Consider the following 24,751-nt stretch of genomic DNA (forward strand, 5'->3'; position numbering starts at 1 on the left):
GGGACAGGCGACAATATGACACTCCTATGACGTCATCAGAGACCATTTGGACGCGGTAAACACACTAGTCGGAGACTCGTTTTAGGCCCGATCAACATAGGCTTGGGGATTAGATGTAATTTGGGACTAGCAGATTAATCTCTAAATGTCTTTATTACGTAGCAAAAATATACTTTGCAAAGCGACCGCTATATGTTGCTTATAAACACACTATATGAGCGTGGTAATACTAATAACAGTAAGAGTTCAATAGATTCGGGAAAGCCGTGGAATCGCATAAATGAGAATATCCCATCCCGTCAATGCCTTTCTTGTCGCGTTTATTGATCGCGGGATGAAAATGTTGCACTGATATCAAAATCAGATTGATACCGAGTCCTGACAAAAGAACCTACACGGACACGATTGTAGCTTACGGGAAAGAAAAAAAAATCAAGAATAGAAGATAGACATGTATTTTCCTCCCTTCATTGATCTGCATGCACTTTTCCTTCAGCCGTCCGAGTTCTGTATTTCTAGAAGGCAATCTGCGAGGGCACCAAGCGCTCTCTTCTTAGGATTCAGGGAGTGTGAGTACGCAAAGTGACTCGTCTCCGCGCTAGCCATTGGCTACTCGTGGTCCCGGGGTTCGAGGCGCAGACTGCAGCGTGGACGTGACGTGCTTCAGACATTCGCCGCTGCAAGGATTCACGACTGCCCAGTTTCATCACATTGCACACTGCATAGATTTTAGGTTTCAAAAGAATCAACTGCCAGCGTATATGGTTCTGGCGTTTACGTGAAACCGTCGAAAATCGCGTTTTTTTGTTTCTTTTTTTTTTTTTATGCTAACAACATTATGCTTGAACGGGTACGCTGCTACGTTCGGTGTGCACATTTTCTCGTTTTCCGAAGTGGGAGGTTTTACGACCTAGTTTGATTCTTGTGTTCTTGCTTGCGCAAGCATTGTAATACTGTCATGGTATACGTCTGTTTCCTCTTTTTTATCATTGTGAAACGCAGCTAAGCAGGATTGCTGTTTTATCTCGCTTGGAGCCGAATATTATGGTATGTCCAAACGACTGAATACAATACCTGAAAAATCCTTGTGCTATGATGATAATGCAATTAATGTAAAGGTACAAACGAGGTTGACAATAATAAAGATAATAATCCCTGGAGAAGGGGAATAAAGGTGACAAAGGAGATACACAGTGATGTGATTGGTCCGAGTCATTTTGGAGCAGCTCTTGGAGCAGCCAAAAGTAAATTTTGGAGCAGCACAAATAACATTTGTAGCATCATTCTTATTCATACCAATGCAGACATTATGTTAAGATAAATGTGTCGGCGCGTCCAACTAAAAGGCAATGTCTACATTGCTTTCTCACTCACGTGCAACCCTTAGTTAGCATCAATTGCACAGCCAGGAGGGAGTCCCTCAAACAAAACTAGCGTTTAGTTGCGTGGAGAAGCACCAGACAGGGTGAGCAAATGAGTGAAGGAGGACTCCGCAAACTGCTATGAATAATTATTTCAGGCACTGAATCTCACTGAAATAATACGACAATAGAGAGCCCCCAAATTAATGGTACTTCGAGTTCTAAAGGTTGTAACAAAACAGCAATTCACAATTTAAATAAAAAACAAAGCAATTGTCATGTGATTATGAACGTCATTCACATTTTATGTGTAGAACTTCTTAACAAAAACGACATGTGAACAAGACTTAGAAACAATCCCGCCGAACTCACTAAGGTTGTTCCCGAGCTTCCATCCACTGCTACTGCCGACTTAGTTCTAATTTACTCCCATCTATATAAAAGTGATAGCTAAACAAATGAGTCGGCATAAAGAAATAAACATACGAAAGAGCGCATATAAATGTTCTTGCAATACCGAAGTATCTTCGCTAAATCTCGATATGGAAAGAGGTACCGCCAGAATATCGTAGTCTATATCATACATACGAGCCAAAGTTGTATTCAGGAATTGAGTCGCGTCTCACTCTGGGGGAGTGCCCTCCCCTTAGCACGGTGGTGCGCTGCAGCGAAGCAAGACACGCAAAATCGCCATGATTGCACTGTGGTTTTCGCTTCTCTGCAGTATACCAGTGCGCGAGGAGAAGCGCACTCAACGAGACTAACTAATCCTCCAGCAGAACAGACGACGGACATGAGAATTATCGCAAAACTTCCGAGTACTGCCAGCCTTTCGTACGAAATGCGATCGAATAGTACGTTATTTTAGACGATAGTGAAAAGTTCTGGGAATTCGAATAATCATATCGTAACGGTCCGCTGGAGCAGCGAGGCCTGTAGCTGTTATATTTTTCAGTACAATTAAAGTGAAATAAAGTTTTAACGCAACGTTGCCGCAAACTTCTCGTATTTTGGTAAAAGGTAGCAGGATGTAGCAGGGTAAGCACTCTGGCGCAGTTTGGCGCAAATGGCGCAGCAATCACATCACTGGATACACAAATCTCGAAATACAGCTATAGGTTTGAATGCCCACAAAGTAACAAAGAACAAAATGCGGTTCAAGCACAGTCGAGCGACCTTATCACGCCATTTTCGCTAAAGAGTAGCCAAAACATTGTCGAAATGACAGCGACCCAAGGTTTTCTTGTATTAGAAGTTTCGAATTTTGTAGAAGCTTTCAACGCGCGCTAGGTTAGAAACCATGTTTTGCTTTGTCTCCAGTCATACCGGAACGTCGAATCATTGACTCCACCTACACAAAAGCTTGCTTTAGGGTGAAGAACGCCATGGAGTCTAGAAAGGGAAATACCTGTCCCTTTACCATCATACAATAAAAGGAAGCGAAAACGATAGAGGGGGATAAAACGTGAAGGTAGATTACAGCAGCGCACGTGCACATCTGCCTAAAATCGCCTAGGCATAATTTCACTCGAAAGTTCTTTGTTTTATGCGTAGAGCAAGTGAAGGAAAGGAGGAGACGGGAGCGTGGGATGACGTAAGAGCGCCGAGCTCTGATTGGAAGGATTAGTGGGGAGGCGCAAAGACTAGCTTCCTTTGCCTCTATCCATTATCCCCTCCAATCAGAGCGAATAAGAGCGTCGTCTGCTCCTCGTACAGTGTCTCGCATTGAACGTTCGAACGCGTTCGAAGAGTGAGTGGAGGCAAAAGCAGCCAGCCCTTGCGTCTACCCCCTAATCCTTCCAATCCATCAGTGCTCGGCGCTCCGACGTCACCGCGCGCGCCCTCACCTCATCCTCTCCCTCAGTTTCTCTCCGCATGGTGGGTCCTTACGCCGCGCGCTGTGCAAATAATATAGCGGATAAGCATATTGACTTAGCCGCTACATCTTAGGAGGCAATGGAATGAAACACAAATATAAAGCTAATCTACTGAGAGCACGACTTTCTACATCATATGATAAAGAAGCACCGTTGTACAGCCGTTGTAGGTTCTAGAAAATGTTTCTTTGGATCCGACGTCATGTGGCAAAGCCCCTGTAACGCAGGCAAGCTAGCTCAATTTGAGTGAAGCCTTGTTGTCGTTTGTTTTTTGAAAGGCAGATGTCACTCAATGTTTTGCCATCACAAGTTAGTTCAAGACACTGCAGACGATTAAGGAGACTTCAAATGAAACGAAAGGTTGATCTTTTTAAGTATTGACGCGCAAGTTTGCCATACTTGGAGAGATAAACTGCATTTCTGCATTAACAACAAAACTACAAAAATGGCTAAGTCTATCTTATTTTATATATTCGTCAACGCATTTAAGGATGCTCGTTTTGATATATTTTGCGCATTATTTTTTATGACGCAGTTCATTTGTAACTTATTTGTGAATATGTTTCTAAAACGTGTTTATTGTTGTTGTTGAAACGATGTTTATTAGGAAATAGACGTTGTTGTTAGTTACGTTCTGGGCGCACTTGTCACTGTTGATGGGAAAGAAAATTAAGGGAAAAAAAGAGATAGAGGAAGAGAGAGGGGAAGAGGGAAGAGGATTTTTTCAGACTGTTGACTTTCCTACGACTTTCGGTACAGAATCGCGACTCCTGGAACTCCCGAAAACTTCTGGACGTAAGATCTCTTGGAGCCCCAAGAGCCGCAAGCAACCCAGATATCTTGGAAGTCTTAGAGGATTTCGAGAAGTTCCGCGCTCCTCAGGAAGCTGACTACACTCTTGAGTGCCTTGTCCGTACTAGCTCGTGAGGCTCTTGGACGCAGGAGTTCCTCCAAGTTGGTACTAGGTAGCCCTAAGCGGGAAAAGGCATCACGGAGGTTGGTGCGCTCCTCTTCGTGATCACTGCAGTGCGGGAGATGTTCGGCGTCGGCCGTTTCCTCGCAGGTCTGGCATATGGGGTCAACATTGAGTCTGAAGCGACTTATCCACGCCGGGGTGAAGGCGCTTCCGGTCCGTAATCTGTGCATTACTGTGCATTATTACAGCTCTTTTGTCACCCTTGGGTGCCCGGCGGGCACCCGTAGGTAACCAAAACAGCTGTGGTTTCGGTCGTCGTTGGAGGCGCGTCCCTCCACACTTCTGGCTTCACCTCTGCTGACGTCATGTCGCCTTCAGAAGCTCCCTAAATCCATGGAATCTATAGACCAATGCATTATTTACTGACAAGTCGGCCGTTTGCCCACACTATAGGTATGGAACCTTGCGCATGCGCAGAAACCAGATTCATTCGAAAGGAAACGTCGGCGCATGTGCAGTGCCGGCAGTGGCGCCCCCGTAGTGGTGTGACGTCGGAGAGTTCTGGTTATGTGTAATCCGTTTTTACACGAAATCTGCAGAAGCACTGTCCTGGAATTTCCCAACAAAAATGCTCTAATCAATAGTTGGCTCGCATTGACGTCACGTCAGCTGCCATCGGGATGGAGAATAAAAATCGAGACGATTTGAATCACGACTAAATCACAATTTCAAAAGCGATTTAAATCAGGCATGTTTTAGTAAAGTGATTAAATAATCCCTTTTCCCGCAGAAATAATCTTGAAACTAGCTTTTATTTAGCGTTTGTCTATCATTTGATGCTATGCATGTGCATTTGTTTCATAATAAAATGAAGAACAAATTACAGGAAGGTCTGTTGGCGGATTCTTCGGGAATGAGTTAACATGACCGTTGGAAGCGCCACAGACGTTCACCCCTCCCCCTCCCCCGGGGGAAACGCTAACGCTCACTCCTTTACTTTTCTCTCTCGGCTTTCTCTATTACTTGCTGCCTCTTTTTGGCGTCGTTAAGGAGTCACGTCCCCATTTGGGAAACGCGTGTGTCGTTTCCCAAAGAGGGACGTTGGTGGCGTTTCCCATAGGTCATGCTAACGGATTCCCCAAGAATCCACCATTGGATCTTCCTGTAATTCGTTTAACCTTTTTTCTTGTTCCCTGCCTTTAAGAGCACGTCGACGGTCTTGAATACGGTCATCCATAGCACTCGTAGAAAGAACCACATTCATACAACTTGTGGAAGGAGCCACACTCCTAACACCCGCGGAGTGAACCGCATTCATCTTTCTAACTGCACACACACATCACAGCCCACGCACCGCTAGTACAGAAACCCAGAGCGAAGAACAACCGGCGCCAGCAGAGTGGCAACTGAGCACGCCCGCCTTCCACCGCGCCGCGGCACAACACCTCCTAGATAAAAAAAAGCCGTAATGCTTAATGAGATGACGTCATCAGAGAAGGCCAACGCTGGGCACAGATTGGACACGACGATGGCGTCAATGTTCGCGTCAAACGTGTCTCGAAGCCGAGCGCTGACGCAGCACTCGTTTCCAATCTGCGTTGGTCTTCCCTGGTGATGCTATCTCATTCAGCACTATCACTCTGAAAAAAAAAACTGTGCGTTTACTTTCCCGCACAGCACTCGGAGAGCCAATCACCGCAACTTACGGAGGCAGCTCAGCGAATGAAAATACCGAAACATATGTTTAGACCAAAAACGCAGTCTGAGTTATGACATTAAGCAATACAAGCGTGACGTTTTGCATTGCTTACTCAGACTGCGTTTTTTGGTCTAAACATATGTTTCGGCATCGTCATTCGCAGAGCTGCCTCTGTAAGTTGCGGTGATTGGCTCTCCAAGTGTTGTGCGGGAAAGTAGACGATCGGGATTTTTTTAGAGTGTACGGTTTTCTAATCAAAGAGGTGTTGAGCGGCGCACCCCCCTCTCTGGCTCCGCGCCAGCAGCGCACGTTACTTTGACGAAAACGAAAGGGCTCGTTTTGACGAAAAAAAAACCGGCGGTGTCTGTCATTTTGTCAGCGCAGGGGAGAGAGGGAGGGAGAGGTTGACGTGTGATCACGTGAGCGCTTCGAACCAACAGGAACGTCGCACGACGAGCGTTTTAATGCTCACGCACTGGACGTTATCAAGCTAGAAAGATTTATATTAGGCTGAACGCGACCAAAAGCAGCGCTATTCTGAACAAATCGGAGACTTGAGTTTTGTTTCTACATTCCACTTCGTTCATTCGTTATGTAACATCCTACTTCAAGCAAATGAGAACACGAAAGAAAAAGCACACAAAGCTTTCGGGCTAACTAAAAAAAAAGCAAGCTGTTTTTTTATAGTGGTGGGGGTTACAGCAACAAAAAGTTTCTAATTAAATTTTATTTTAAATTGAAGTAGTTTTTTATTGTTAATTCAATTCTTATTTTTGCTGTAATTCTTTTTCCCGCATTGTAATCGATGATCAGACGGATTGATCAATCAACCTGCCATGTTTAAAAATACACGTAGTGATAGAGAGTCCCAATATATTCTAGCCACACTACGTGATTTAAATCAAATAGGTGATTTAAACCCAATTAATATAATTTAAATAAAATAAATATAATTGAGCTATTTTTTAAGATCACCATGGCTTTTGTGGAATTGGCGGCGAGGTGTTTTGGTGGCGCCCTCCTCTAGTTTCATTTCCCGACGTCCTTGCCTTGCAAACAATAAGTTCGATGGTGTTTGTAGTGGTGGTACTTGATATCATTGCGCTCTGAAACCAGCATTGCCAACACCGTCAAAATTGAAGTCCTTACATTACTCCGATTTCCTTCAATGAAAAATCCTTTGCTGACGTCATGGTCAGCATTCGGCCAATCGTGGCGAGCCGACCACAGCGATGCTTTCGATCGCGCACGTTGCCAATAGAGAATATTCCCTAGCGGCCATAGCTGTGTCACGGCCACTCGATTAGGACTCCCAGGGGGGATCGAGTGGCCGTGGCTGTGTGCGCGACTGCTGAGCGCGTGGTGTCGGCGAGCTTCCACAGTTCTTTTGCAACGTGCATTCCGTACCATAATGATTGCCGGTTTTATACCCGTGCCACACGGACAACTGGAATTCCATTTACAACGAATGACATTCGTGTGATCGACGGATCGGCTCGCGACCTGTCGCGCGTGGAACGCACCACGCTCGCAGTGTCGCGCGCTGATTGGCCGATCGTTCAAACCTCATTCGTTGTAAATGGCATTCGAGTTGCCCGTGTGGCACTGGTATTATACCCCGGTCAGACGGGTATTTTAAATACGTTTAGAGCAAGCTCCTTTATAAAATCGGCGAACCAGCGCACGCAGTAGGGCACGTGCGCACCCAACATTGCGAGCTCAGGCCGATATTATAAAGAAGTTTAGAGAAAAGGACCTTTAGAACGCCGTCTGAGAGGGGTATAAGTAACCTATTAATGTAAGCTCGTTCTGAGCATGCGCTCTAAACATCGCCCCCCGATATGGCACCTAGTGAATACCCCTCATTTCCTGACACGGCCGTGCTCCTGGCTTCATCGAATGGGACACCGCGAAATATGCGATTCTGTTAAGCATATACAGTGGCTTTGAAAGTAATGAAATATTTTAGGGTGCAACCCCACCGTGCACGACGTTTTGGTGCTTTTTTGACGGCTTAAAACTTTCTTCTATGTATCTTTCAATTATAAAAGTAATGTCAAAATAAAGAGGTGTTTCTCAACAATACTTTAATGTCTCGATATTACGATTATTTTTTAGTTGTTCGTTAACCATTCAGCTTTTAATAGACCCCAGTTTCTAATATTGAAAAAAAATATTTGTCGAGTTATAACGTCCCATCATCCGCGATATTTTACGGGAGCGGTCGTTTAGCAGTAATAAATGAAAAATCTAAGCAACAAACTGTACAGGTAGTGTATATTTAAAAAAAAAAAATCAGCTTTAAAATGGTATTTTTATGGCGTTATAAAAACAGAATTACATCAACTAATCAAAATTACGAGACATCAAAGTGTGAAGCATCCTTCGATATTACATTTTCCAGAACTTCCATATTGAAATATTACACGTGGAGAATGTTATAAGACCTCAAACTTTTCCCATTCAGTTACGGCAAATTGTAGTTTCTTAACATAAAGTACAGATGGCGACACGTGTTCAAAAACAGCTTGATATGCAGTTCCCATCGTGTGCCGCTTGGACCGCCACGTGAAAGATAGAAAAAGCACCAGATGTCAAAATGTCAGATACCTGGATGGCCGCAGTGAGCGAGCCAGAGATGTCAGAACAACAAGCGCGAGGCTGCGGGTGCACCACAGCTACTTTTGCGCGCGTTCTACTGTGCGTCAACACTGTAGTCAACACTGTAAATGCGAAAACATTTTAATGTTGTTTTCTTTCCCTCGCAAAAATCTTTTTCGCAATCAAACTATGCTTATCGGAATGGTTTGACTATACTTTGTTTCAAAAACCACTTTGGTGCCTCTTAAGTGGCAATGATATTAAAAGAAAACAAAACAAAACATTAAATAGTCTCAGTGTTTCTGAGCCAACGTGCTGTCCCATGAATCTATATTTGTCGGGTTTTAATATCGGCCGACGTGCCCGCAATCCGACGGAGGCCAATCTGATATATGGGTTGCACGTCGAAAGATCTCCAGTTATTCAAAATAAACCCGCAATGTGTTTTTTTTTTATTGGGGAGTGTTAAGTGATCTTTGTTGGTTTTGCTTGTGAAACCCTATGATCTAAATATTTGCTTTGCTTTACCTTAGTTCGGAGCGCAGAAAAACGTTATGGGCTGATGAAGCCACTGAAGCAGCGCCAAGAGCGCGAGGTCAAGCTGTTCGTTCTCTTTCTGTGCCTATCCGGTCGGACTAAACTAGAGCCACTATATATACGCTCTGCTAGCTCCGCTTCATACACATCTCGGTGCTTAAAATGATGGTTGCCAGTTATCTGAAGCTTTATCTGAAATCACAGAAAACGCTTTTCTGTCCTCCATGAATGTTTAAACAGTTCGCGACAAAGCAAAACAATATTACGTGAGCTTTCTAACACCGAAACTACCGCTGAGAAAGCCGCACTTTCTAATCTTGACGATAGGCAGTTGCGTTTGATTTGTTACTAACCACCAAGATAGCGGCGCCCACAACAATATCGGGGCAAAAAGTGCGGATACTCTAACCGTAGCTCATTTGGTTTAGCTTTCAGGCTAAACCACGTGCGGTGGGGAATCGTTGGCAGAGCGTGTTGTGGCACCGCAGATCAGAGCACGCTCGAGCGCGAGCTCCGTTCAAAGCACGGAGCTCACGCTGCAGAACCCGTAGGGACTAAATCCCCTCGATGTGTTTGCGTTGGTGTCTCAAATAACCTCGAATGTGCCAGTGCACGAGGCCCTTGTCTCGAGCGGCCCTTGGAGGCAAATGGTGGCGCAGCACTAAAATGACTGGCCCTTGAAAGCGAATGGCGGCGGAGCACCCGCTCGTGGCACGTGCCTTGCGCGTTTCCAAAACAATGGTTGGCGGTACTTGTAAAAAACGCCTTTATCAAGGGGCTTTACAAGGACCCTGGGTTCAGTCAAACATCTGCATCCTACCGTCGTGCGATCGTGCACCACAAATACTACGTAATGCACGTTAAAAACCCCGAGCTAACAGTTGTACTTCACTTTTTATAACCTTCAACGGGTAACAATGTCGCCCTACGGAACTGCTGCTCTCTAATATTTGCGAATTCCACAGGGCGTTTTGGAGCGCGCCGGGATCAGTTGACCAGATCCGCACTGGAGCACACGATCCGAACGGGGTCGCGCCGTCTACGGATCCCCAGTGGAACATGACCACTGCTCCGGGATCGGCTATGCCGTCCCGTCATTCAACTGCCCGGGAATCCCCTTTTCGCGGCCGCCGCGGTTGTTTCGAAGACGTTTTCGCAATCGCGGCGCTAACGCTTGTTCGGCGCACGAGCGGCAGGAATGGCTCAGGCGCTTCTAGCAAAGACTGCCGGAATGCCCGTAGTGCGGCAAATGCCTTCTCTTCTCCTTCCTGGAAAACGAACCGGCCGTCGAGCCAAGGGGTAAGCAAGCGGCCATTACGAATTCTTCTGATGTCGAGACAATTTAGGAGCCCAGCCCGCGACGTGCTTCTTCTTCTTCTGAGGCGAGACGGGCGAGATCAGGCGAGATGCCCCACGAGAAAGGAAGCCACGTGTGTGCGCCGAGGGCTGGCCCGGCTGGCTTCCGGTTGAATCCGCCGAAATCGTGGGAGCGACTTTTCTCGGATCCAGATCGAGATCTGGAGCGGGAGCAAATCCAAAACGACCAGTGAAACACGTCGGTCTTACCGCTCATTCACACTGGAAGCGGATCCGCGTTCGCAAAGCGGTTGCGAACGCGGTTGTATAAAGATTCAGTACAATTGCACGCGCACTTGATGTCATCGAGCGCGCGCGCAATTGTACTGGATCTTTATACGACCGCGTTCGGAACCGCTTTGCGAACGCGGATCCGCTTCCAGTGTGAATGAGCGGTTAATCCCGATCGCCCAGTGAAATAGGCTCGCTCCAGAAAAGTCGATCCCGGCGCGCTCCAAAACGACATGGAGTTCGCAATAAAAAAAACTAACGACTAATTTTGAACACGCCGTTACGTTGCAATTTTAATGTGTGTTCGAGTTCTTTTTTTTTTTTGTCTACATTTTTTATTATGCGGTTCTTACTAATGATGAAACAGACTATAGTGGTCGGACTTCTAGAAAAAATATTATAAAACTGAGATAACACGTAAACGCGAAAGACAAAAAAAAACAAACAAAAAAAAACACAAAAAACAATTACACACACACACACACACACACACATAGGCGCACTTAATAAAAAGAACTGAAATAATAGAATTTATTATCATTGTGTTTTAAAAGGTTCAAGCGCACCAAAAGCTATGAAAGCGAGCTCGATGCTTTGGATGGTGCGCTTGTTCCGCTTCGCTCGCAGGATAAAACCCAATACTTTACTGGTAGTGTATTTATCAAAACATAGCTTACCTTCTCTATATGTGCAATGCCCTGAGTTTTCGCGTGATTACACGCTTCTTTATCATCAATATTTTTGTTTCCCACTGCGATTCAGTTTGTGCTATTTTGTGTGCTACATGCATTAGAGACCAAGGTAGCCCAGGAGCATTCTAATTCGCGGATAGTACAAAAAATGCTATTTGTTACGTGTGCTACAATCAATACAAAATATTCTAAGCTTCACATGTGACCGCTTGCCTGAGTAAACATTGTTGTTTGTCAATAACAATTGAGATTTTATGAAATCACGAGGGAAATACTCGTTCTAAGCACGCGACCATTGGCATGCAGTGAATACTCATAATCGGCGCCGAGATGATTGGGAGCTGTAGGCAAGTGGATTTTTTCTATAAACCGAAAGTTAGAATGTTTCCATCAGGAGACAACTTACACCAAATCTGAGAGTAATAAAGTACTATGAGCATTCAAACATAACTGATTGAGCAGTATATGTGTACAAGCTTTAGCTTTTGATGCACCCTTAACTTTCAATGCGTTCAACGCTAGTGTAAAATGTAGGGCTGTTTCATTCTTAATCAGCATACCATGTGCGGGCTTACGCTATATTTTATACAAATTCAAGCTCTAACTGTTTGCATCTTTATTGCATTTTTGCACACAACTACTTGCGCGCATAAACCACCAAACTAAAACTAATACAAAATTAAAAAAAAAAAACTAGTTTTTTTTTTTACCGTAATATATACTAGGCATCCCCTAATGCTCATTTTCCGCTTAAATGTAACGCTAGGTCACTACCAGATGACAAAGTTTCATCCCAAACGGACACCTTATTCAAAAGTTAAAAGTGATTTTCTGAAAATTGCAATGAGAAATGGAGCCCATTTTTGCCCGTTTTCGGTTTCTGGTGCCATAGAGCCCCATGTTTTCGAAAACTTCGTCGGCCGCCATTTTCCCATTGAACGTTTCAGAAAATCACTTATAACTTTTGAATAAGGTATCGGATCGGGCCGAAACTTTGACATCTGGTTGTGACCTCTAGCGCTACCTCTGGGCGGAGAATGTGCGTTCGGTGAATTTATTTTATGCAATAAAAAAAAAAAAAAAATTGTTTTGTTTTGTGATACTTTGTAAATTGCTTAAACTATGTGCAAAAGCTATCCACAGGCCCAGAATCTTTGCCTGCCACTCATTGCATTTATCACTGAATTTGTATTCAAATTAATATTTATCATTTATTGCTGTGAGTTAATTTTTAACCTCGGCATTTTTTTTATTACGACTCCCGCACCAGTCCCACTTTGGGTTTACTAAAATCAACATCTAAACCTGAGTGTCATTTTTTGTGTTTTCCAGTCTCGTGGTTTTGGTCAAAATAAGCACCCAGCTACCTAAATGAGGCACCTGACCGCCCAAAAAGATAGTTTATATATATATATTTTTTTAAATTTTTTTAGGTAGTTAATTTCTCAAGCTAGAATTTTGGAAACCCAAGTCTATCACGTCATCATGTTTTCCTGGAAATTTACAAAGAGCCAAACACATGCACGACAAAAAGGCCGGCTCGTCGTATTGCCGCCCGCAGAGCCGAGAAAGCAACGCTCGTCACGGACTTCTAGAATACCCGCGTTCATTCTTGCACCAGACGTAGCTTTCGCCCCGCTTTCTGGTTCTCGAAAGTGGAAGTTCATCCTCGCCCCGAGCGGGCGACGCTCGAACCGTCTTTGCAGAACTTTCGAGATAGTGACGCACTGTAGATAAGCAGCTGGCTCCGACCTTGTCGAGTAAGACTTGTACGTAGTTCAACTACTCTACTCAAGTTACTGTAGTTTAACTACTTTTCTGAGTAGTTTAGTAACTTTCAATTATATTTTTATTTCGGTAATTAGTAGTTTACTTTAATTACTTTTTCTGAATAACTTCTACTCAAGTTACAAATTACTTCCGAATTTTAACGGTTGTTTCGCCTATCAACAAACATTCCTGTACAAAAGAAATAAGATGTTGGAAGATCAGTTGATATTTGCAAAGATGGGGAAGCATGTGCCGTAGGAGAGGGGGGGGGGGGGGGGGGAGAAGAAAATGCTCTAGAGGGTTCGAAACCCCGCCTCAAAATTTTCACATAACCCCCCCCCCTCCCCCCCCCCCCCCCCCCTTCTCTCACTACAACACCACCGCTACGAGGCGCGGGGAGCGAACAGACACGACGCAAGAGAGGCCGAGTAACTGCGAAATTAGCGCCGGAGACTGGCGTTTTTCTGTCCCGAAGCTCAAGGAGACTTATAGGGCAACGCAAAGATTACTCTTTTGCGTTGCCTTTCTTCCCAAAACTCAGAATATGCAGATCTTCAAAGATTCAAATATCGTTCGGGAGACCTACAGTAATTCCCCCAACGTTTTTATGTAAGAAATAATAAACAAGCAGTGTTGGAAAGTACTTTGCGTACATGGTACTTGAAGTACTACTGTTTTTAAAACTTGTACGTTAGTTGAAGTAAAGGTTCTGAACAAGTACTTGTATTTTCCGAGGAAAGTGAAACTCCTGATTTCAATGTACATTCTCCGAATTCGAAAACGAAAAATGGCCTATCGTCGTGTGAAAACGCGTTCTTTCGAAACGTCGTCTAGTCATTTCTCTGAATCAAGTAATGGCGGCTATACGACCGCAACAAATAAGTGCTATATAAGTTTATTGTGTCAAACAGCTCGTCAGCAAGAGTTAAACAGCTACTCTGTGGCGCCTTGACCTTATACAATATTTGGAGCAATGCATACTGGTTAAAAAAACACTGTATAGACAATGAAAGGGCATCATGATAGATTGTGTTAAAAGTCTTGTACTTAACCTTGAAATATATTGTATATTTATTATTTATACGTTACGTTACTTCAAATGCATTGCACCCGGTGTACTTACTACTTTACTTGAAGTACCTAACCTCTAATTGACTTTGTACATTACTTCAAGTACATTTTATATGTACTTCACGCAACACTGTAAAGAAGGAATCACTGCCTAAAAAGTCAAGCTCAGACAGCGCTCAACCTTGAAGTAGAAATGACACATTCGCAGTACATCGTTGACCAAACAAACCAGAAAGTACAAAACAATTAGGCACAAGAAGCAGAACCAGCTATTAAAGCATTTCTGTGAAAAAAACAAGTCGATTCATATTTGGCTAGCACAATTTAGCTAAAGGATCAAAACCTCTGTAGTTTCTTTTTATTATAAAAGACATATAAAAGTAACTTTAAAAGTAACTTCAAAAGTAGTTCGCTACTTTTTTACGGTAATTAGTAATTTTCTCAATTACTTTCTATTTGAGTAATTTCTACTCTACTCAAATTACATTTGACGTCAATACTCAGTAACTTAACTTAAATACTTTGTTTGAGTAACTTGTACATGTCTGAGTAAAAGTCTCGCTCTCTGTTATGCCTCGTTCACACTTGGGAACCGGCGGCCGGATCCGCGAGAACTCTGAAGCGTGTTTCACATGCAGCGATTTTGGCCCTAGAGCGGCGCGATTTCTGCCGTCACGGCGCTCGTGCCGCTCAATTGCTGGTGCTGGCCAGAGCGCCGCGACGGCAGAAATCGCGCCGCTCTAGGGCCAAAACCGCTGCATGTGAACCAGGCTTAACGCCCGGCGACGAAAGCAGGCAGAATTTACGGCGGAGAGCAAGATCGCTCTGGGGAAAACCAATTTTGAACGCCGGAAAAAAAAAAAAAAAAAAAAAGGTTTCTCTCGCCGCAAGCCAATCAGAACGCACGGGGGAAGTTGCGCTTGCTGACGTCAGATCCCCGCTGACGAGCTGGTGACGATGGCGATGAGACGCGCGCGGGCGAGGAGGAGGTTTGGTAGCTCTCGTCAACTCTTGTCTGTTCGGGAAACTGCGAGACGCTAACGCCGCGCACTCCGCAGACGGCAACGAATAGGGGTGTCGCGAACCGGCCGAGGTTCGAGTTCGACCAGGTTCGACGTTTTCGACCTTTTCGTAGAAATTTCGACGAACCTCGTATTGAGGTTCGACTCGTGTGCGCATGCGCGACAGGCTGGCCAGTTGGCTTCGGATTGGATGGTAATGGCTAAGGGATGAATTAAAGGCACCGCTGATTGGTTATTTCAGTTAATACAGTACAACAAAAATTAAGTTATTTATTTATTTATTTATTTCATAATACTATCAGTCCCCCAGTGGGGACTATGATAGGAGTGAGTACAAAAAACAGTAGACAATGTAATACCCATGCAGAACACAATGACAAAAAAATATTTTTGAAAATCATTGAAGACGTATTAACGTCTTCAATGATTAGAAGTGGTTTCTTTTAATTCCAACTGTTCATAAAATAAAATAACCCTTTGCATAAAAATAAATTCTCCAAACCTAGACATGCGTCTATCAAAGTCCGGCCACACTGTCCGCAAAGTCGAACCGGTCGAATCTGGTGAAAAGTTTTGAAGGTCGAACCACGAAAGTTCGACCTAAAAATCCGGTTCGACAAAAGTTCGCGACACCCCTAGCAACGAATATGAACGGCCCGATCTTCTTTCGGCGAGCGAATCCAGTCGGCGGCGGGGAGTGCGTATTTCGCAAGTGTGAACGAGCCATTACGCTGCCGAATCGCCGCCTGCTTTTCTGCTGCCGCGACGCTCTTTACGTTTTTTTTTTTTGTTTGGCACAAGTTCGCCGATTAATCTTTTTATTTTTCAGTTCACTGTTCGTTCTCTCGTCACCTTCATTCGTGTCAATATATGTCTGATCCCATTGAATTATGCATAATTGGCTTCTGAAATCTCCGATTACGGCGCACAGGCAATTTTATATTTTTCAACGCATCGGTGGTTTTGTTGTGCATGCGTCTCGCCATTTGACTCAGGGCGATTTTCGCGTATTGTTCTGCCCACATTTGCTAGAGACGTGAGCTCGCAGCGTATAGGCCACTGGCCCCCTTGCACGAGAACTGGCGCAGCCGTGCGCGTTCTAAAGAAAGCTCGTGCAGAGAAAAACAAGCAAGGGACCGGGGATGTCAAATTCAGGATATGGAAGAATACCCCACTGTATGGAAGCGCCACCACACACGATTTTTCGCATTGATGAACAAACCTGGAATGCAATCCCACCGCCATCTGTTGGTTCAGAATCACACTAACCAAGGTTGGGGTTGCACCTTAATAGTCAATGGTGCTTCGCGTCTGCCAGTGTGCAGTACTCTACCAGAAGCACAGGCACAGTTGTTCTGCTTTTTGTGGCCGAGTTTCGCCTGTAAATCCAAAGGCGGGTTCACACCTTTACGACAGTTGCGATCGCCGCGGCCAAAACGACAGCAACGACCGGAACAGTGGGACAGCCGTCAATCGTGATTCCTTCGCAAAGCCACATCTTGAATTGTTTGACACGTTCCAGTTGTCCCGGTTTGTCTCTTGTAACTAGGTGCGTTTGATTTGCCTGCACCTCCTGCATCGGTGCAGTAAAGTGTAGGGCGGTGTACTTCCGGTCCTATCTCAATACCCATACAGGGGGGCTATGTTGCGCTTTTTGGACTCCCAGGAGACTTGGAAGAGGGAAGTGACGTCAACGACGAGAGCAAACGCAGATTGGATGTTGACAGAAGAAAACGAAATCAACACCCAATCTGCGTTTGCTGTGTCGTTGACGTCACTTCCCTCTCCCTAGTCTCCTGGGAGTCCAAAAAGCGCAACATAGCCCCCCTGCAAGTACACTGCCCTACACTTTTCTGCACCGGCGCATGAGGTCGAACAAGCATTACTGTCGTTACGGTTCTTCTGAACGCAACCAAGGTAACTGTCTGAACCAGGCCTAATGTTGCAACACACTTGGATGAACAGGGCCCGTTTGCTCGAAGCTGGTTAACTAACCGCGGTTAACCGGATTTCCCTACGAGGGGGAATTTTCGGTCACGTGACCGACAGACTAAGGACGGCGGGGAAACATGGCGGTGCCCCGGTGAGTGAGCGCCGCTCGCTTTGGAACTAATACGTCGTAGTAGCTGCAGCAGCGGGCGCGTTAGTCAGCAATGAATGGTGCAAGAGGTTTTCGCGTTGCCTTTCCTCCCTTAAAACGCAAAACATGAGCAATGACCTCGCCGCATTTTTTAGATAGCCTTTCGACTCTGGCCATTAATTAAGCCTAAATGAACGCGATAGTTGTCGGCATGGCAACCTCTTTGGAAAGTGGATTGCCTTAACTCAATCGGCCGGGTATTGACAACACAAAAAAGCAGACAGCGTTCCCATAGACCTTTTGCTAAATTTCAAAAGCACCGAGGTGCATGCTACGAGTGCAGTCACACGCGCTGCACGTGCTGGCGTCTGCAGTAATAACCGTTCTGAAGCAAAAAGCCTAAACCAAATTTGGCCGTGCACGCGCGTTCGTCAAAAATTTATTATGATTATTTACTTCAAATCTTTTATAAGTGGAAGGCCAGCACGCGCGGATCGTAGAATTACACTTCCAGCGTTCTTATCGATGTTCGGGTAATTTACTAATAGGGAGTATTCACTGGCGGCCAGAGCTGTGTGCGCGAATGCTGAGCGCGTGCTGACTGCGAGCTTCCACAGTTCTTTTGCAACGTGCATTCCGCACCGTCAAGAGTGCCGGTCTTAGCAGCCTATTGATGTGAGCTCGTTCTGAGCATGCGCTCTAAATAGCACCCACAAATATGGCGTCCAGTGAATACTCCATATAGGTGAATTTTAAGTGGAGCCGAGTTACAGGTTTTTCAATTTATGACGGTGTTACATACAGTTCTTACATGCGGGCCAACCATGCTGCCGGTGTACCGCCCGCCTTTCACTGCTCACTTCTTTCTCATCGTTTCTAGGACTCAACTTCGTCGTCCTCTTTCGAACTCGCAAGGAAATTTCAACGAGGCTTTTCTTCACTTTATACAGCCAAATATTTAGAAAATTTTAAAACAAGGGTTAATTTAGTTTCACCTTGCCGATTATTTGTATCATGAGCAATAAAAATTGTTTCTTATGTTTAAATGTATGCCGGGCTGCGTCGCGAAAACCACGCAGCGCGCATTTTTTGCGTCCCCCCATTTCGGGAACCATTCCACGGAAGCCACGTATATTCGCTACAGCACGTAGGTGACACCAGCTACCACCCCATAGTAAAACACGGAGCTATCGCTCATCCAGCCCTCGTCAAACTTGGCTAGGTATTTGTAGGTACCTAGCAGGGAAGGGCGGTTAGCTTTTAACCGCGGTTAAAGTTATACCCCGCGGTTAAAGTTATACACGGGCACACTTAACCGCGGTTAACTCAGCTTTAACTGCGGTTACGTGGCAGCACAGATGCCGCACTATACGCTCGGAGAGCTATTTCAAAAGAAGTGAAGAGAGCGCGTGCACTGCTTTGATGGGTGCTCAAGATGCTCAAGCGCACGTTCGCCCATAGCTCTGACTGCATCGCCGCAGAATGTTGTCGGCAAGTATTGTGCGCTAATTGTGGTTTAGCGTAACCGCAGTTAAGTGTGCCCGTGTAATACCCCTGTTACACGGGCACACTTAACCGCGGTTAACTCAGCTTTAACTGCGGTTACGTGGCAGCACAGATGCCGCACTATACCCTCGGACAGCTATTTCAAAAGAAGTGAAGAGAGCGCGTGCACTGCTTTGATGGGTGCTCAAGATGCTCAAGCGCACGTTCGCCCATAGCTCTGAATGCATCGCCGCAGAATGTTGTCGGCAAGTATTGTGCGCTAATTGTGGTTTAGCGTAACTGCAGTTAAGTGTGCCCGTGTAACAGGGGTATAACAAGGGAGCACAAACGGGCCCAGATGTTCAACCATCTTGGAAGTGTGCTGCAAAGGTGAAGAATCTACCGACATACCGAGGCCATAGGTGGGCCAAGCCCTCTTGTCGTACTGTTCAAGGATCTTGTCCAAGAAGGCCAGTCTGGGCATGCTCGCCACAGATGGCGGCTCCGTGGTCTGCGTCTCCGGCGACGTCCACTCCGTGCTCGGGGACCCGTCGTCCTCTCTCTCCATGCTCGACATGTAGTTGTGGCTGCGCAACAGAAGTCCGGAAAGGTTAGGAAACCTTCAGTTTGGCACAAAATAAAAAAAAAAAAAAAAAAAACTAATTTTTTAAATTAGATAATTCAGATTAATTTGATTAAAACCCGATTATTTTTTTTAATCACTGAAGCTAGAAGATATATTCATTCCTTATCACTATAAATACATCTCTAAACACAGCACCCTGAGTGACCAATTGGTCCTATTCCACTGATCTCTATGACAATTTGCTGGACCGCGCTTTCCCACTCCGCGAATGCGGCCACCGGACGGCCATCTTGGGCGTATGTAATACTCCCGGTCGAAGCGTTGCAGAAAATAGGCGGGTGCGTGCTGATATACACATTTTCTGCTCGTTCGCCGTCATTCGCCGAAGAAGTTTTTTAAACCTTGTGTAAACTGTCGTAGCTGCCTATGAGAACCAGTGGACATTTTTTACGAAAGCACAGCGCCGCATGAGAAAGGCACAACTCGTCAAACGCAAACCTCACGGTCAGGCGGCGTGATCAAAGGACATGCTTTGGCACGAGTGCTGCGTCTCTGTGCCTTCGCACGCTCAAATACCGATCAAGAATCGACGCCTCGACGCTGTGTGGATGTGTTAAACCTTCGGGAAAGTTTTGAAGCTGCGTTGGGCGTGCATGTCTTCGCTGCACACATAATGTTCACGTCTTTGTTGCACACATGCACTCGACTTGAGGAAAGCACGTGACGCACGTCGATGGAGTCTCCTGCTTTAAACTGCGTTCTACATGTTGTGAGGGTACTGATGACAGAGGCAGGGTTAAACGTTACTTAAAGGGTTTAATAACGATGGCAAATTCATACGGCGGTTATGGCGGGAGCGTCGTCTGGAGACCCCTGGTTGGGCCAGGCTTGGCTTTGTGAACAACAAGATGTCGGCAGGTGGCGCTAGTAATGAGCCTTCTCACATTGTAAATATAGACACCATAGAGTCACTGACAAGGTTAGAACGACGTTGTCCCGCTTCCGACGTGAGCACCTTCGACAACGCTTCGGTGGCTCGTGCACCACGACCTCGCGCGCAGCAGCCAGAGCACACGGAAGGCCTGGCGCGCGTACTGGAGGCTGGACGTTGGAAAGATACGCCATAGTAGACCTATCGCTATATTACCCAAGCATCAAGGAGAATGCAGGGATTGGTGTTACACGCGCCACAGGTGCACACCTTCCCCGTATAAAAAGATTAGAAGTAAATAACCAAAATAAAGGGTTGACGAACGCGCGTGCAAGATGCAATTTGGTTTAGGCATTTGCTTTAGAAACGTTACTACTGCTGAGGCCAGCACATGCGGCGCGTGGAACACAAATCTCTGCATTCTCCTTGATGCTTGGGTAATTTTTCAATAGGTCTATTCTGCACAAATCATAGTGATCGATGATCTGTTTGTCGGTCCCTAGCCAAGAACCAAACATATACTTAAACGTAGGGTGTCAAAGATATCTTCCAAACGCTTACGTGTGTTTTTATTTTCATATGAGTCGGTTCGGTAATGACCCTCTAAACCAAGGCAAGTGGGAGTGAGGTAAACATAAGTTATTTAAGGCCACGGCGTGCAAGAGTGCCGTCGGAAACTCGATTAGCGGTAAGAGTAATGTTCCCTTAGCACGAGATACGTTTGCGAAATAAGACGCTCCTGAAGTGTTTGCTAGTTTTCGAGCATTCATCAAACTTTAAAAAACTTTAACGATCATAAGAAAGCTAATTACAATAAATGCTGGAAGAAGCTTCAAAACGAGTTATCACTGCACAAGTTAGACACGCACCTTGAAGCAGTAAAGCTAGTTCGGGTTAGTTGTCTGAGCGAGGTAGAGTTGTCTGACCGAGAAAACAACTCGCCAAAATCAGCGTGCTATTGGTAGCGTAAGGAAAGAGCGCAAAAAAGACACAGGAAAAGAAAACTAAACACAAAGACAGCCCTGTGTTTGTCTTTTGTGTTTTCGTCCTGTGTCTTTTTTCTGCGCTGTTTTCCCTTGCTATTAATATGCACCCAGTAGCCAAACTTAAAACTATTGAAACACGCTATTAGGGTTAGTTGTCTCGCTTGAGTATTAGAAAACGTCCTACGGTGGGACGTACGGTGCGCGTCGTCAACATCTATCTAAACATTATTTAGTCATATTTCTTTAATCCGGAAGTTATTATATATATTTTTACATTAATTAGAAAAGCGTAAGGGTTATCATTAAAACCAATGTGTTCATTATACCGAGTCCCATCGAGAAAATGAAACCGGTTTTTTGGCCCGCATAAGTAAACTACGTATCTGAGAAACTTGCAAATTGATTAGAATGTGACGCTAGCAGGGGTCAGAAAATGCGAAAAGGTTTGAAAACATGCCCACACACGGACAAAAAGATACGACAGAAAAACAAACCATTTCTACGAGCCGACGTCCACCTATAGGCTCAATACCGCGTTTGCTCGAGTAATAGCCGCAGTTCTTCTGAACAAGGCCCTTGCGTCTACTTTCCTGCAGAACACACATATTACAGCAAATCATAGCGTTCTGCATAAACAACAGCGAATGGCAATGTTGAGAATACGATTCTCCGTGAAAATGCGATCCGAGCAAATCGCATTCTCTTGACAAGTTTTTTGCACGGAAAGGACACAGGCTCCCCCCATTTCTTCATACACTCTTAGAAATAAGGGGTGCATAGAGTTACACCCCTTGTCCCATATGTAACATCCCACAACTACATTTCGACGTTCTGTCCGCTGACAAGCTGGCGATATCAACTTTAATGAGCGGCTTGATAGCTGTTGGATATAACGTACTAAATAGCTAATGTGCGTATCAAGGGCTAGAAAACAAAAACTCTAAAGTTTTGTCGCAGCGAAAAAAAAGCTTTATTGTTTTACTGTGGTGTTTAATGAGTAGATTAGCTATTGTAATAAGTTTTATCGCTCGACTATCAAGCCGCTCGTAAAAGTTGGTATCGCCAGTTCGACGTCGGTGGACACTACGTCGAAATGTAGTTTTGGGGTGATACATATTAAAAAAGGGGTGTATCTTTCTACACCCCCCATCTCCGAGAGTGTATGGTTTGATTAATATTAGGCTTATATGGACGTCGGCTCATGTAAAACTTTTGCTTTTCACTCGCATCTTTCAATCCAGGCGAAGTCATGTTCTCAAACTTTCGAATTCTATAATTACCGCTAGCGTCAAGTTCTTACAGAGTTTCAGCTTTCTGGGATGCGTACTTTATTTATGTAGGCCCCCCCCCCACACACACAAAAAAAAAAAAGCCTGGTTAAATTTTATCGAATTCTCTACCGATTCTGTCGTGTTTTTATACGGTACGTTAGAATACGATAGTTGCCTTTGCTCAGAGTATTGCTAAACGCGTAAGATAATTGCCCCCCCCCCCCCCCCCCCCCCCAGCAGCAGAGTGATCATACCTTACACACTCGTCTATGCAGAATAATTTAATTTTTTAGGCGGGGGGGAAGGGGGGGGGGGGAGATCAATCTCGGCGCAGACGTTTGTGTCCCGAGACTAAAATGCGATTTTAGACAACAACGCCATTGGTCGTCGTTAAGGTTACATGATCTCTTACACCAGCTGATGGGGGGCCAGGCGCCACCGCAAGGGAAACTCGCTTCGTGGGTAATTCTACTCAACGGTGTCAACAGTCGCCGACAACTTAGAAACGCAGGACATGGGTCATTATGTTCCTGCGGCTTGTTGCCTCGTGATTGGTTCTTCGGCGTTCTTGTCGGCTAATGCCGGAATCTGATTGGCTGCGGACCAATAATGAGATGCCCGGGACTCGCCACTCCCTGCGTTTCTTAAGTTGTCCAGAACAATAGGTCGTAATTTTCGTGCATCTTGCTTCTGTCACTCTCTCTCTCGCGTCTCGCTTATCTTCGCCAAAGAGTTATCGCTGCCAAAAACTAATTCTATATTAAAAAAAATGAGAGACGTTTACAATTCTCTCTAATGCCGAATTAGAGCGCCGCTCTTGAGGAGGAGGGGGGTACGGAGGAGAGGGTATTTTCTCTCCCCCTCCGTACGTTCCCTCCTCCTCTCCGGCTCCCCTCCACCTTCGTTGGAAATTTACTAACATTGTCCCGCTGAATTTACCGGGAAATTTAGCGAAACTTTTTTCGCTAAATTTAGCGGGAAACTGGATTGGTGTTGAGGTCACGTGACGTCAATTTCCCCGCAAAATTTAGCGGAAGAAATTTTTCGCTATATTTTACGTGACGTCACATTAATTCACGTGACGTCACACGTGACGTCACGTGTGATCTGACGAGGGTAAAATTTTCTCGCTAAATTTAACGGAAAAATGGCACCGCTAAATTTAGCAAAACGCTAAATTTAGCGGTGCTAAATTTATGTATCTTGGGCGCCAGTTTTATGTATACAATTGTTTGGTGGTGCTGACATTAAAGGGGTGAACTATCACGGTTAAAAGTAAAATTAATTGAATCTATTAAAATTGTTTTGATAATCGAGTTGGATATATTTGAGTCAAATGTTATACATCTAGATAAAATGATTTGCAATGACACGAATTCGTCATTACTAGGCGATATATAAGTATACGTTCAACAGCACCATCGGAATCGAGTGGAAGGGAAGTAGCACATGGGCTGAACGTGTTGTGAACATGAAACTATGTTCATGAAAATCAAGAGCAGTTGCGTCTGCCCTGTTTATTTCTTATTGCTGATTGTTTATCTATATTGTAAAACAGTTAAAGTCAGCTTAAGAAATGTAGGGAGTGACGAGTGACGACCATAATAATGCCGCTCTGCAGCCGATGAGATAAGAACGCAAAGGAATGAATCACGACGCTAGAAGTGGGAACATATAATATACCACGCCTTGGGTTTCTTATACTGTCGGTGAAAATAAGGCATATATGTTAGCTCTAGTATTAATGCAAATGCCCAATAAAATGACAATTTATATTTGAGATAATGTACCGATTTGGGCCAGTTGTTTCTTGATCGTAGACAAGCTCCGAAAGAATAGACAGGGAGAAAAAGTTGACGTAAACACTAGCGCCAGTGTTTACATCAACTTCTTGTCCCTGTGTATTTTTTTGGGGTGTATTAAATATACGTGTCAGAAGAAAAAATAAGAAATGTGGCAACTTGCTAGGAGCTTGTGTTGGATGCGTAAAACGTTCTACCATCTCGTAGGTTTAGCGATACTCTGACTTACCAGACGCCAGACACCTACGCACACGGCGGTCATCATCTGATAGTTTAACGTGTACCACGTGCACACTTGATGGTTGTTCACAGAATGAAGAGATGCTACCTCTAATCGGGCTGATAAACACGGCGATCTTCCGGCGCCATCCATACTTTCGAGCTCCTCTTCTTCAGTGCGCACAGGTGGTCGAGCTCCTCACCACCTGCCCCTTTTGTCACATGACCTCCCCGTTTTACCAACCAGCATCGAGCACC

The 24,751-nt window shown here is 45.0% G+C and overlaps 1 protein-coding gene across 1 annotated transcript in view; it reads right to left on the bottom strand.

Annotated features, from left to right (window-relative positions):
* LOC8026315 (glycine receptor subunit alphaZ1) overlaps positions 1-24,751 on the bottom strand; it is a 245,375-nt gene that overhangs the window by 33,299 nt on the left and 187,325 nt on the right. Inside the window, exon 2 of the mRNA XM_042290480.1 lies at positions 19,110-19,285. Within this exon, the coding sequence (XP_042146414.1) occupies positions 19,110-19,285 (176 nt within the window). The remainder of the gene's footprint in view (positions 1-19,109; positions 19,286-24,751) is intronic.

This window comes from Ixodes scapularis, unplaced genomic scaffold, assembly GCF_016920785.2.
Source record: "Ixodes scapularis isolate PalLabHiFi unplaced genomic scaffold, ASM1692078v2 PGA_scaffold0__279_contigs__length_252992795, whole genome shotgun sequence".
Lineage (NCBI taxonomy): Eukaryota > Metazoa > Arthropoda > Arachnida > Ixodida > Ixodidae > Ixodes > Ixodes scapularis.